This window comes from Eptesicus fuscus, chromosome 20, assembly GCF_027574615.1.
Source record: "Eptesicus fuscus isolate TK198812 chromosome 20, DD_ASM_mEF_20220401, whole genome shotgun sequence".
NCBI classification, from domain to species: domain Eukaryota; kingdom Metazoa; phylum Chordata; class Mammalia; order Chiroptera; family Vespertilionidae; genus Eptesicus; species Eptesicus fuscus.
Genome location: NC_072492.1, coordinates 11,412,211 through 11,427,029, shown reverse-complemented (window position 1 = coordinate 11,427,029; position 14,819 = coordinate 11,412,211). Strand labels below are relative to the sequence as shown.

Here is a 14,819-nt window from a genome sequence, read left to right as displayed (position 1 = left end):
AAGCAACAAAATAGAAGCAGCTGAGATCCTAAAAGATTTTCTCATAAGTAGGTGTTAAACTTTCTTCGAGTACTCGCTCTGCATTGTGATTTTTTTTCTTTTATACTCCATTAATCTAGTCTTCTGCTCTCCCTAAGTCTATTTTATTAATAAATGTGTTCTGGCCCTAGCTGGTTTGGCTCAGTGGATAGAGTGTCGGCCTGCAGACTGAAGGGTCCCAGGTTTGAGTCTAGTCGGGGCACATGCCTGGGTTGTGTGCTTGATCCCCAGTAGGGGGTGTGTAGGAAGCAGCCGATCAGTGATTCTCATCATTGATGTTTCTCTTACTCCCTCTCCCTTCCACTCTGAAATCAATAAAAATATATTTAAATAAATAAATGTTTTCTGATGTTAAACCATCTTTTAATTCTTGGCATATATGCTACTTGCACATATCTCTTTTAGTACACCATTTGATTGGGATAGCTAATGTTTTACATAGGGATTTTACACTTCTAGTTATTGTAGTAAAGAATTCTTTATTTGAGCCTTAGCTGGTTTGGATCAGTGGTTAGAGCTTTGTCCTGCAGACTGAAGGGTCCTGGGTTCCATTCCGGTCAAGGGGCACATGCCTGGGTTGTGGACTTGATCCCCAGTTGGGGGCCTGGGGACATGCAGGAGGCAGACGATCAATGATTCTCATCATTGATGTTTCTATTTCTCTCTCCCTCTCCCTTTCTCTCAGAAATCAATAACAAAAATATATATTTTTTTAAATTTTTCTATCTGAAATTAGTTAAAATTTGCTTTATGGCCCAGTATTTGCTCAAATTTTTTAAATGTCCCAGTATACTTGAAAAGAATGAGTATTCTGTAGGCAATGAGTACAGTGTACTAAATATGTCTATTGCATCGTAATACTACAACCTGAAGTTTAAAACATGTTTCCTTGGTGATTTTTGTTCGTCAGCTTGATCTATCAATTGCTAGAGAGGTGCATTACAATCTCCTACTGTAAATGCAGATTTGTCCATTTGTTCTTGTACTTCCAAAACTTTTTGTTTCAAATATTTCATGGTCCTCTTATTCCATGCACATATATTTAATACCAGTGTACCTTCCTGTCAAATTAAACCTTTTATCACTAGGAAGTGACTTTCTTTATCTCTAATAACACTTTTAGTTATAAACTATACTTTGTATGATCATTACTTTGGTTAGAATTTGCCTGCAGATCTTTTGCATGCTTTTGCTTTCAACTTCTCTGTTTTAGATGTGTCTCTGGGGCATACGGTTGGAGTTTATTCTTTATTCTGTCTGGAAGTTTTTTCCCTTTAACAAGGTCAGTTAGTCTTTTGCATTTAATATAATCAACAACCTATTTGGATTATGTACTAACCTTTTAGTTTGAGCTTTTCTTATCTACCAGTTTTATTTCTTTTTTTCTCCTTTCCTTCCTGCCTTAAATTAACATTTTTTTTTCTTCGTTTTTTCCCCTTACTAAGTGTGGAAGTTATAAACTTGCTTCTAAGAGATTAACCTAAAGGTTGCAGCGATGGTGGGGAAACACTGCCTGAGTCCGCTGTTTCAGACCTGGAAGTGTTATCTGATTAGATCCTCCCTATCTGCACTCTGCCCTTCCTCCTTTCTAAGGTCATGTGTCTGTGGGTTGTTGTTGTTTTTCTCCTTCATATTTTTGTTTTTTGGGGGTGTCTTTTTGGTTAATCCTCACCCAAGGATATTTTTCCATTGATTTTTTTTAGGGAGAGGGGGAGAGACAGAAACAGAGAAACATCAATGTGAGAGAGACATATCAATTGATTGCTTCACACACACACCCTGACCAGGTCCAGGGATGGAGCCTGCAACCAAGGTAGGTACACTTGACTGGAATCAAACCCAGGACCCTTCATCTGAGGTTCAATGCTCTATCCACTCAGCCAAACTGGCTAGGGCTCCTTCATGTTAATTTATTCACCTTTCCAAGAATCAGATTTTAATTTTGTAGGTGATATCTACATTTTTATATCCTAGTTTATTAGTTTTTGCTTTTAAAAAAAAACAAAGTCCTTTTCTTCTATTTTGGGGGTTTATTTTGTTATTCTTTTTGAAGTTTCTTGAGTTAAAACAGCTTATTGCAACTCATCCTTTCTTATCCTACCTAATAAAATAGTAATATGCAAATTGACCGCACCTTTGCTATGCCCAAGCCATGCCCACCAGCCAAAGCCACACCCACCAGCCAATCAGGGCAAGTATGCAAATTACCCAACAAAGATGGCGGTTAATTTGCATATGCTGAGGGAGGGAGGAGTGAAGACTGAAGACAACTTAGAAGGAAGAGGGAGGAAAAGCGGAAAGCAAGGTGGCTGCCAGAGGGAAAGCCCGGGCGGAGTGGGGTGGGGCGGCGCATGGGTGCAGGCGCGGTGCCCGCATCGCGGCGGCAGTGGCAGTGCATGTGGCCGCAGCGGCCACTTGCAGGATTCTTCCTGCAAATGGGCTACTAGTTTTTTTAATAAATGTGCTAAAGGCTCTGCCCAGCTCCTCCTGGGAGCTGCGTTAGACACCCACACCTCAGTGCGTGGTGCTCTCCTCTCGTTCATTTCTAATTCACTTGCGTCTACTTTGATTTTCTCCTAAAGTTTATCTGGAAAGACGGTGAGAAAGGCATATGTCCTACTTTTGTTTCTACTTTTGTTTTCATGTCTAACTGTGTTTTATTGTGGTCCTTTTTAGAATTAGTTGGGGACTTACTTGTGGCTGATTGTAAATGTTTGCTGTCAAACCCGAAAGTGTCTGTAAAGTCTTGATCTGTTTGTCCTGTTAACCCCTGTCCTGGGCTGTGGATTCTGCTTCTCTGGGGTCTCCCCTGCCATGGAGCCGGTTTTCCTTGTGAGTTTGGGGCCTCTCGGTTGGGGCTCAGCTTTGACTCACGGCACTGGTTGCCTGTGGACGCTGCTTCCCTCCACTGTGACGCTTGCAAAGGCGCCCAGGAGCTTCACCTGGAGCCTTGGAAGCACCTGGAACATGGGGCGGGGGGGCGCTGCTTGGGGCGCTGCTGGAAGGATGGTCCCAGCCCAGCGCCGTGTTCCAGCTGAGACTCGGAGAGCAGAGTAACTGGCCCTAAATCCCACGCCTGTAAACAGCGAAGCCTCACAGCTCTCACGCTAACCCAGCACCTGCCCAAGGCTGCCCCGTGCCAACAAGTCCATTCCCCATTCTTCTTTTTTTCCTTTTCTTTGTTTATTGATTTCTTTAGAGAGAGAGGAAGGGTGAGGAATAGAGAGGTAGGAACATCAATGATGAGAGAGAAACATTGATCGGCTGCCTCCTGCACGCCCCACACTGGGGATCGAGCCCTGACCGGGATTCGAACCCTGACCTACCGGTTCACAGGTCGACGCTCAACCACTGAGCCACACCGGCTGAGCCCATTCCCCATTGTTAATCCCTCATAATTAGTCAACTCAGAATGTTTCGTATATTTCTCTTTTTACTCAAAAAAAAAAAAAAAGTTGACAATAACCTGCAAACCGTAGAAAGTGGCATAGCTCTCCATCTCCCCGCCCTTCCTCGGACACATCCTCTCCCCTTCCCTTACAACCTGGATGAAAATCCCCAAGAACTGGCAGGAGGCCCCAGATCGGAGGGTCCCAACGTGAGGCGCCTTCCCAGGTGAAGGCAGGGAGGAAATAAATTAGGGGGGAGGGGGCTGCGGGGTGGGCCTGCCCAGCTCCGTCTCGCAGACCCAGCGGTAGGGCCTCAGGCAGACGTCGTCGTTCCAGCGGCCGTCATCGGTGAGGTGGGCACAGTCCTCGCCGCCCCCAAGCCCGTGCCCGGTCCAGTCGTCCGGCTGGTCTGGCCTCCAGTTCCTAAGAAGACCAGACAGATTGGGCCCCAGGAGGCCAGGCCCCCACAAGCCGAGGAGCCCCTCCTGCCCTTGGGCCCGCCAAGCTGGGCCGGCGGGGCGCAGGGGAGGGGGTCGTGGTGGAGGCCGGCCGAGCGCAGCGCGCACACTCACTGGAAGCCCTTCTCGTAGTCTGTCCCGTCTACCCATTTCCAGGGCCCGTCTTGGTCAGTGAGGCCCATCCAGGTGTTCACAGGGCCCATGTGGTGCTGGACAAATTTCTGGGGAGAGAGGAGGATGGTGACCTCTCCATAGAACAGCCAGGCTCCCCACCGAGCCCTCCGGAGCCCTCACCTGCTCCTGCCAGGAGCCGACCACCACCAGGTGCCCATCCTCCAGCTGGCAGTACTTCTGAGCCTCGGGCCAGGGCTTCGCAGTTCGAGAGAACCAATAGCAGCTGCCTTCATGCTCCACCCAGTTCACAGGGCAGCAGTTCTGAGAGCCTGGGAGGGGTGCAGAGGGAGGGTGGAGAGGCTGAGCCAGGCGGGGACATAGGCATGAAAGCAGGCTGGGCATCCCTGCCTCCTCACCATTGCCCTGGAGGATGGCCAGCTGACAGCTCAGGCTTCGTATGTCAGACACAAAGGTCTTCACGTGGAACAGCAAGCTGGCGTGATCTGGGGGGACAGAGGGCGGGGGGGGGAGAGAGGAGGGGAAGAGGTCGGTGTGAACACTGGGGGCGGGAAGGGTCTGCGGCATGTGCAGGACGGAAGGTCAGTCACAGGTGGCCCTGCCACACGACCCCTTGGTTTGATGGAGAGAAAAAGTTTCTGTCAATAAAACGTTTGAGAATTGCCGGGCGGGGGGAGGGGGATTCGTTGTCAAGACTCCTTGGTTTGGCCCAGCCGGTGTGGCTCAGTGGTTGAGCGTTGACCTATGAACCAAGAGGTCACAGTTTGATTCCCCAGCCCGTAGGAGGTGTGCAGGAGGCAGCCAATCAATGATTCTCATCATTGATGTTTCCATCTCTCTCCCTCTCCCTTCCTCTCTGAGATCAATAAAAATACATTTAATTAAAAAGAAAGAAAGAAAGACCCCTGGTTTGGCCTGAGAGACCCAGTCAGGGCGCATGCCCTGTGTTCTACACGTAGGCACCGGCACACGGACGCCCTCTCTGACCTTGGCTCAGGTCCTGCTGCTGTTTCTCCATTTGGGACTCCAAGGACTTCATCTTCCTGCCCACACCTCCTCCTGGGGGAGAAACTTGCTCAATGTCCCAACATCCCTAGTGTCCCACAGCCCCCCTCAGCCCCAGCCCCCTCACCATGGATGCGCAGGTCCTTGACCTCGGCCTCTGTGCTCGCTGTGAAGTTGCTGAACGTCTCTCTCAGGGCCCGCAGCTCCGCCTTCAGCGTGGAGTCTGGACAGGAGAAGGTGTGAATTAGACAAAAAGAGAGGGCTGTGTCCACTATCATAGCTACCAGCACTCCCCCCACCACTGCTCCCCTTAATCTCCCCCCAACATTGCTCCCTTCCCTGCCCACCCCTGGGGCACCCACTCTGGGATCCGATCACACAGACAACCACCAGCAGCAGGAGGCTGAGGCCCAGGGAGAGCAGGAGGAGGCGGGGTCCGGAGCAGAGCCGTTGAAAGAGTGGTCGGGGAGGAGGCGGCCCTGCAAGAGGAGAGGGTCTCAGGGTCGTGGCAGAGTCTGGGGCAGCTCTGGGGTCCTGGGAGGAGAGCAGGCTAAGGCTCCTCTTGTAGACTGGGAGGAATCACACAGGTTAAGAAGCATGAGCATGTCCTAGCCAGAGTGGCTCAGTTGGTTGGAGCATCCTCCCGTACACCACAGGGTCACGAGTTCAATTCTCAGTCAGGGCACATACCCAGGTTGTTGGTTCGGGCGCGTGCACTTATGTTTCTCTCTCTCCCTCTCCCTTCCTCTCTCCCTAAAATCAATAAAAGTACCAGCTGCATGGCTCAGTGGTTGAGCACCGATTGACCTATGAACCAGGAGGTCACAGTTCAATACCCAGTTAGGGCACATGCCCAGGTTTCGATCTCCATCCCCAATGGGGATGTGCAGGAGGCAGCCCATCAATGATTCTTTCATCAATGAGTCTCTCATCGTTGATGTTTCTATCTCTCTCTCCCTCTCCCTTCCTATCTGAAATCAATAAAAATATATTTTAATAAATAAATAAAAGCATGTTGTCAGGTGAGGATTTAAAAAAAGACGAAGAAATATGGGCAGTTGGTGATTGAGAGGCCAGAGGCATCTGGAGGTGGGGAAGGGAAGGGGGTTGCAGATGGAAGCAAAGCTTTGACCTGCCCTAGCCCTGCCTGGCCCTGGGCTTTGGCTGACACCTAGTGGCCTGACTGTGTCAGTGCAGCTGATGAACCTCTTCAGAGCCTTGAGGATGGAGTTTGTAAGCTGGAGACCAGCTGGGGAATCAGGGCTCCTCCCTGAAGGTGGGGCAAGCGATAGAGGTTTCTTCCTCCCTCCACGGCTCTGGCTGGGGGCAGGAGGAGAAGGTGGGGTAGCCAGACTTCAGGTCCCTCAAGTTGCTCCCACCAGGCAGCCCTGTTCCAGTGAGCTGGAGTGTGGGAGGCCTCCCCTCCATTCTCGCCTCCCCTGTATCCCCTTTCCCCATCAAAGGTCACTGCCCACTCCCACCCCCCAGAAACTGGATCCTTGCTCAGCCCCAACAGCATTCCTGCTCACGTGAGAAAAAATGGGGGTCTTTTTATTGTTGTTGTTGATGATGATTTTTAGATAGAGAGGGGGGAAAAATCAATGTGACAGAGAAACATCAATCAGTTGCCTCCTATATGTACCCCGACTGGGGATCGAACCTGCACCCTAGCTATGTGCCCTGATGGGAACTGAACCTGTGACCATGGTGCTCCAACTGAGCCACACTGCTCAGGGCGCAGGATCTGTTTTTCGAATGTAGGAGGGCCTCATCCTCCCTCAGCTCAGAGACCCCTCAGCCTCTTCACAGAAATCTTAGCCCTTGACCAAACTGATCACACACACACACACACACACACTCACACACACACACTCACACACACTCACACACACTCTCACACACAAACACACACACTCACACACACACACACTCACACACACACTCACACACACACACACTCTCACACACTCACACACTCTCACACACACACACTCACACACTCACTCACTCACACACACACACTCACACACACACACTCACACACACACACACTCTCACACACTCACACACTCTCACACACACACACACTCACACACACACACACACTCACACACACACACTCTCACACACTCACACACTCTCACACACACACACTCTCACACACACACACACACACACTCACACACTCACTCACTCACACACACACACTCACACACACACACACACACACTCACACACACTCACACACACACACACACTCACACACACACACACACACACACACACACGCAGCTCCCTGGTGTTGAAAGAGGAAAGGAGGAGGGCCTAACTTCTTTCATTACCCCCACACTCACGGGCCCACCCCCTCCCCAAGGCCCTGAGAAGTGGGTGGCAGGGCAAGGGTCAAGGGTACCATCCCCAAGACAGGGCCTCCAGCCCCACACCGTACACCTCCCCTAAGCAGCGCTCGCTATGTTCTTGTGACGGGGCAGCCAGAGGCAGAGGCAGGGGCATGGAAAGAAGCCGGAGCTGAGGCAAGGAAGCCAGAGCCACCCAATGCTCGCCCTTCAGAAATGGCGGCGTCCCTCACCTCGTCTGACCTGATGGTCACTCTCCTCGTTGTCCAGATGCTGAAGATCTTGATACTCCCTTGTCATGGTGGGGCTGGCTGGACCCCGGACTGGGTCAAGGCTGAAGTTAGGGTTGAGATTGGGACTGAACAGAGTTGGGGTATGGGGTCCTTTCCCTTTCTAAGTGATCTGTGGCTACGTGCAGCCCTCTCTTCTTTCCCTCATTCCATCCCAGGCCTGTCCCCCAAAATCCATCCCCTGGAGTTTTCCCACCCAGCCCCTCGCCCCTGACAGCTGGTCCCCTCCACCCCTCTCCCAGCTCACCCCCAGTCAGTCCTCCGGCCTTTCTTCCCCTTTTACTTGCTGGTGGTTTCGAGGGTGACTCCTGGATCCCTCAATGCTGTGCAGATCCCAGGCTAAGAAGGAGGCTGAAGCCTGGAGAACGGGGGTGTGCAGACAGCCCCGGACAGTGGGAGAGGGTCCATACAAGGGCCTGAGCCCCGAGCTTACGCGTGTCTGCTTGTCTGTGTCCCTAGTGTACCGAACCTGGCATCGCCAGTGCCAGGGACTTTGGACTTAAACAGAGGTGGAAGTGGATTTGGAACCCGGGGATGTGTGGGGGTGGAAACAGGGGGATGGGTTGCCTCTGCTTCCCTCCCCAGGGAGGGGGAGTCTCCAGGTCTGTCCCCCTCACCTCCACATGCTGGTCACCTCACTCCTGCTGGCGTGGTTTGGGAGGGGAAGCCTAGAGGGCCTGGGTGCAGCCCCTCTGTCCCTCACCCTTGTCCCGTCTGCCTCTGAATTCCCGGAATTGTTCGTGTCTCCAAACGTCCCCGGGATCAGAGGAACCCATGCATTCTTTGCTCTTGCCCAACCTGGGCCTGTGACCCTGGCATCTGAGCCTAGGCCCCAGCTTCCAAGGGGGGCTCTGCCTCCAGACTCCCCAGCTCAGGCTGAGGGGCTTCAATCTCCTGGAGAGTCCAGTTCCCCAGCAGCATGGGGGAGGGGGCGAGATGGGGGAGATAGGGAGAGGCAGGAGAGCAGGCTTCCCCACCTCACCAGAGATTGGTGCCAACAAGCCTCCATTGCCGCCTGCTGTGCGCCTGGGGCTCTTTATTCATTAACTACTCTCATCCCCAGAGCACATCGGTCTGCAGATGAGGAAACTCAGACCCTGAGAGCTAAGAGCTAACCCAGGTTCACGCCGCAGGGAGCGGCCCAGCGGGGACTGGAATTGGGGCAGCCTGACTCAGAACCTTGTGCAGTCTCCACAGCTGGGCCCTGAGGTCTCAGAGATGGCTCAGTGGTTGAGCATTGACCTATGAACCAGGAGGTCACAGTTCGATTCCAGGTCAGGGCACATGCCTGGGCTGCAGGCTAGATCCCCAGTGTGGGGCATGTAGGAGGCAGCCAATCAATGATTCTCTCTCGTCATTGATGTTTCTATCTCTCTCTCCTTTCTTCTCCGAAATAAGTAAAAATATTTTTTAAAAAATAAAATACTAGAGATAATCCTCAGAAACGAAAAAGTTGCTAAAAACAAAACTATGCCACAATGGTAGTATATCTACCTATGCGCTCTGAGAATTCATCCACCGTTTACATTTATTCCTTAAAGAATATATGCCTTGCCCTAGCTGGTTTGGCTCAGTGGGTAGAGCTTTGGCCTGAGGACTGAAGGGTCCTGGGTTCGATTCAGACCTGGGTTTCAGGATTGATCACCTGTAGGGGGCGTGCAGGAGGCAGCCAATCGATGATTCTTTCTCATCATTGATGTTTCTGTCTCTCCCTCCCTCTTCTTTTCTCTCTGAAATCAATACATATATTTTTTTTTTTAAGTGTAACTACAGGGCTCATAAAGAGTTGCAGGCAGGATAGTGGTGAAGTCAGATTTGTAAGCTGATGGCCTGGCCGTGGAATAGGTCAGGGTCAGAGGTGGGTTACTGAGAGGAGGGAGTGAGGTCAGGAGGCTGCTGGTTGGTCTCAGTGAGGCCAGACAGGAAGGTCGCTTGGGCAGGAGCTGGCAGAGGCACGGCGTGGACCTGTGGCTGCTGAGTGTGCCGTGAGGGGGGAGGGGGCAGGCGGCCGGCAGCAGCACGCCCGCCAGGGCCCCGAAGACTGGTGAAATGGGCCTGGAGTCCACAGAGACTCCGGGGCTGGAGACACTGAAATCATCATCTTGGGTGCGGCCCAGGTGTGGGCAGTGCCCGGGACGACTCCCCCAGTGAGGGCACAGCGGGGAGAAAGCAGCCAGGACAGTCCTGCCCAGGATTGCCCGTCACGCGAACTGAAGACAAAGTGACCTTCAGGGCCAGCTCTTGGGACCCGGGGTGCCAGGTTCAGGCTGCCCAGGCGGGGAGGATGGCTCCTCTAGGAGTGAGTCAGGAAGGGAGACGTGCTTCCGGGGGGGTGGGGGGCAGCCTGGGCAGGTGAACCCCGAAAGGAGGCGCTGGAGGTCCCGGGAAGGCTGTTCAGGGGAAAGCCTCGTGGGGTGGCGGGAAGAGCCTGAGGCCTCTGTCAGATCTGAGTTCACCTCCACCACGGCTGGAGAGCCGCCTTAATGCTCATCTCAGAGTCATCACCACGGTTAAGTGAGAAAATGGGGGAAAAGCGGTGTGGGACACGTAAGTGCTGAGCGCATCCTGTTTTCATTCCTCTCATCACTAGCAGCAGCGCCAGCAGCTGAGTTCCATCTCCTTCTGGGGGAGAAGGTGGGGTCGCCCCACATCCCAGAGGGTGGTTAGCACCTTCCCTGGAGCAAGCCGGGCGCTGGGGTGTCGTCTGAGTTACGAAGGCCACCTGGGCTCTGCCCTGGCCCACCCCTCAGCACTTGCCGCAGGCCCTCGTTCCTCTTGGCACCCCGCAGACCTCAAAAAGAGGGGAAGGGACAGATGGGCAGAGGGGAGAAGAGGAGGCTCAGTGCTGGCTTTCCACAGAGGGTGACCTATGGTTCCCCAAATCTAGGAGAGGCTGGCGGGTGGCACTGCAGCAGGAGATGCTGGAGGAGGTGCCTCGGGCTGGAGCCTCAGGGCCAGGACTAGCAGCCAGGGAAGAGGGGTGCTCGGGGCTGCAGGAAGAGATGACCGCTGCACCCCAGTTTAAACAGGAGCCGAACCCCAGGGCTTCAAACTCCGCTCCCTGCAGCCTGCAGTGCCCGGCCCGCCCCGCCAGGCCCTCTCCCCCGGCTCTCTCCGCCCTCCCCCACCGCCTCCATCCAGGCACACCCTCCTTTCAGTCCTGGGACTCCAGGCTTCTGTGACCAGGGGCCCTCTCTGCTCCTCTTTCCTGCTTGACTTTTAGAAAAATTTAAAACTCCAAATGTTTCCAGGTTTTATTTAACTTTCAAGTTTCCCCAGTAACTGCGACTAGAACATGAAGCCAATGGCAATCACAATTCCGTGTTCGCCCTGACCGGTTTGGCTCAGTGATTAGAGCGTCAGCCTGAGGATAGGCTGGCTGAGAATTTAAAAAATATATGATTACCGTTTCCTAAGTGTGCCAGGAAGGGTGCCTAAGACTTTACATGGATTATCCCCTTTATTCCTCACCGGAATCCTGGGAGGATGGTTATTGTTCCCATTTCACAGCTAGGGAAAACGAGGCTCAGAATAAAGCTCTTTGCCCAGTAGGCACACACAGTGACTGCGCATCTCTCATCCTACCCTCCCAACCTTATCGGGACTGGCTCTCTGCTGCCCCCTCCCGGGCCTTCTCCACCAGCATGGAGGGGGAACGCGGCTGCTCCCTTCTTACAGCCTCCAACAGGACTTCCTATGGCACTATTTTACTTTATTTTTTTTAAATATATTTTATTGACTTTTTACAGAGAGGAAGGGAGAGGGATAGAGAGTTAGAAACATCAATGAGAGAGAAACATCAATCAGCTGCCTCCTGCACGCCCCCTACTGGGGATGTGCCTGCAACCAAGGCACATGCCATTGACCGGAATCTAACCTGGGACCCTTCAGTCCGCAGGCCAATGCTCTATCCACTGAGCCAAACCGGTCAGGGCTTACTTTATTTTTTTATTGATTTCAGAGAAGAAGGGAGAGAGAGATAGAAACATCAACGATGAGAGGGAATCATTGATCAGCTGCCGGCTGCACAACCCCCACTGGGGAACGAGCCCACATTGATTGGGAATCGAACCCTGACCTCCTGGTTCACGGGTCAATGCTCAACCACTGAGTCACACCAGCCAGGCCTATGGCACCATTTTAAAAATCCATAGAAAGTCCTCAGGCCTCGCTATTCTCTGATCCAGCTATTTATCTTCCTTCCCCCATCCTGCCGCACCCTCGTCCTCCGACGTCCTCCAACAATCCAAACTTCTTCCTACCTAGCTGTTCCTCTTTCTACCCCGCACACACGCCCACCCAGGTTTCCTCATCATTCAAGTCTCAACTCAAATGTTCCTCCAAGAGGCGTCTTGGGACCACCCTGTCTAAACTAGCAAGGACACAGACCCAGCAGGCTTTTTCTTTGCTTAATAGCATCATCCTTATCTTAAACTATCAATAGTCCTTTACTTCCTACTGTCTGCTGCCCTCCCCCCCCTCCCCCGCCCCCGCGTGGGCCCCACGTTCCCTGAGGGCAGGGACGTTGCATTCCCAGCATTTTAAACACTACCTGACACCAAGGAAGATACAAACCGGTGTTTGTTGAAACAACAGAGGGGGCACGGAGGGGCCAGAATTTGAGCCTCAGTGCGCCCATCCATTCACACACCGGCTCCTTAACCAGCCGAGGACGAGCTTCATAGATTTGGGAGACCACATCCCAAACTGCTAACGCGCTTCCCTCTGAACTATGTGGAATGAGATGGAGAGGGAAGGTTTTTCTGAGTCACATGTATTTCCATATTTACTTGAATTTTGGTAAGGTACATGTATTAATTTTGTAATCTAAAAAATAATGCATGTGCCCAGCTGGTGTGGTTCAGTGGTTGAGCATCAACCTATGAACCAGGAGGTCACGGTTTGATTCCCAGTTGGGGCACATGCTCAATCCCCAGTGTGGGGCGTGCAGGAGGCAGCTGATCAATGATTCTCTCTCATCATTGATGTTTCTACCTCTCTCTCCCTCTCCCTTCCACTCTGAAATGAAAAAATATTTTTTTAAATGCATGCAAAACTAGGTAATTTCACCCCTTCTCAGTGAACCCTCCTTAAGCCTTAGAGCCAGACACCTCACCTGCACACACCTTCCCAGCTCAGATGTCTCCTTTCAGCTAATGGCAGAGAACATCAGCACGGCCGCAAAGGTGTTTCTACACAGAACCAAGCTGAGAGGATTATTTGAAAAACATCCTGGGGAGCAGAGCTTCTCCACCCAGCAAGACATGAGAATCTCCTGGGAGGCTCCCCGAAATGCAGAGTCCTGGCCCCGGCCCCAGGACTGGGTTCCGTTGGACAGAGGCCTGCACAGCACTGCGCACGGCAGTCCAGAGCGAGCACGCCTCCGAGTTCCCTGCCTCTGTCCTTGGATCTCCAGGGCTGGGGCAGCCACACCCCCCAGAACCACTGCCGGGGTGGCGGGGGGAGGGGGGGGCGCGAGGGGGAGGGATTGTTCTTTGCATCCCACTCTGCACTCGGGTCGGGGTGGCTGTGAAACTGCCCTTTTGGTCTGGCCAGCGCGCCCAGTGGTTGGGTGTAGACTCCTGCACCAAGAAGCCGCTGGTTCAATTCCTGGTCAAGACACCTGCCCTGGTTGTAGACTTGATCCCCAGTGGGGGAGGCAGCCGATCGATGTTTATGTTTCTCTCTCTCCCTCTCCCTCAAATCAAAACCTATTTTTAAAAATGTTAGGCTGTCCTTTTGTACTGTTCAGGACTTGACCATTACTCTTAGTACCCTCCACCCCAGCCTTCCCCCGAGGCCCCGAGTCAGAGGGGAAGGGGCCGGATCACTCTGGGACCCGCAATGGCTCATTTCTGCTGCAGCTGAGGCCTTCATGGGGGAGCCTGCCGGACTGTGAGCAGTGGCAGCAGGGAAGCTGAGAACCCCTGCTCTCCATCGGAGGAGCCTCAGTTAGGACTCATGGCCAGAAAATCTGACTCCCTGAAAGGGCGAGAGGCCCTGGCTGGGTGGCTCAGTCGGTTAGAGCCGTGGTCGGCAAACGGCAGCTCTCGAGCCACATGTGGCTCTTTGGCCCCTTGAGTGTGGCTCTTCCACAAAATACCACGGCCTGGGCAAGTCTATTTTGAAGAAGTGGCGTTAGAAGAAGTTTAAGTTTAAAAAATTTGGCTCTCAAAAGAAATTTCAATCGTTGATATTTGGCTCTGTTGACTAATGAGTTTGCCGACCACTGGGTTAGAGCATCATCCCCACAAGCCAAGGTTGTGGGTTCAAGCCCCAGGCAAGGCACACACAAGAGGCATCCAATAGTAGCAAATGCATAAATAGGCGGAACAACAAATCCATGTTTCTCTCTCGCTCTCTCCCTTCTGCTCTCTAAAACCAATAAATAAAACTTAAAAACTAATGAAGGGACTAGAATTTGTCTTTATATCTAATAATAATATATGTGCATGTGTGTGTATGAAATACAATAAGTAATGAACCATTTCCTTTTCTGCCTGGTCTACCAGGAGGAAGCTCAGAAATTATCTTTATCCTCATAGCTACAGCAATTGTTTCTCATATTTTTTTAAAATATATTTTATTGCATTTTTACAGAGGGGAAGGGAGAGGGACAGAGAGTTAGAAATATCAATGAGAGAGAAACATCGATCAGCTGCCTCCTGCACACCTCCCACTGGGAATGTGCCCACAACCAAGGTACATGCCCTTGACCGGAATCGAACCGGGGACCTTTCAGTCCGAAGGCCGACGCTCTATCCACTGAGCCAAACCGGTCAGGGCTGTTTCTCCTATTTTTATCTTTAGTATTAAGTTCTATTTTCCTACCTTTATTAATTGCAAAACTGCTTCAAATCTTTTCTGTAGAGATGAGGCATAAAGAAATCCAATGAGTAAGTATTTACACAACATTTCTCATCAGCAAGCCTCTGTAAGATGGTCGCCAGGGCCCAGCTCTGGCCACAGCTCCAGGAACACGAACAGAAAGTGTCCTGTTTCCCTTCCCAGACCTCACGCTGCCTGAGGGGACTACAGCCTGGGGAGGGTCAGGGCTGAGCTTTCCGGAACTGAAGCCTCTTTGTAGGGACGAGCGCCAGCCCCTCCAGGCTCATCCCTTTTGCAGGTTCCCTCTAAGGCCCCTCCAGA

General features: G+C 52.1%; 1 protein-coding gene across 1 annotated transcript; it reads right to left on the bottom strand.

The window, feature by feature from the left end:
• Positions 1-3,676: 3,676 nt before the first annotated feature.
• Positions 3,677-7,714, bottom strand: ASGR1 (asialoglycoprotein receptor 1). The gene is made up of 8 exons (XM_028128434.2): positions 7,614-7,714; positions 5,386-5,502; positions 5,151-5,246; positions 5,006-5,077; positions 4,417-4,503; positions 4,181-4,329; positions 4,001-4,107; positions 3,677-3,851 (listed from the first exon to the last, which is right to left on the bottom strand). The coding sequence occupies exons 1-8, from the start codon at positions 7,678-7,680 to the stop codon at positions 3,677-3,679; spliced, it is 870 nt and encodes a 289-aa protein (XP_027984235.2). The 5' UTR covers positions 7,681-7,714.
• Positions 7,715-14,819: the final 7,105 nt, after the last annotated feature.

Excerpts from the sequence above, each read along its gene's own strand:
- ASGR1 (XM_028128434.2), bottom strand. The coding sequence starts at position 7,680 with ATGACAAGGGAGTATCAAGATCTTCAGCATCTGGACAACGAGGAGAGT. Across the intron at positions 4,108-4,180 it reads TCGGCTCCTGGCAGGAGCAG|AAATTTGTCCAGCACCACAT; the intron begins GTGAGGGCTCCG and ends CTCTCTCCCCAG. Across the intron at positions 3,852-4,000 it reads GACTACGAGAAGGGCTTCCA|GAACTGGAGGCCAGACCAGC; the intron begins GTGAGTGTGCGC and ends TGGTCTTCTTAG.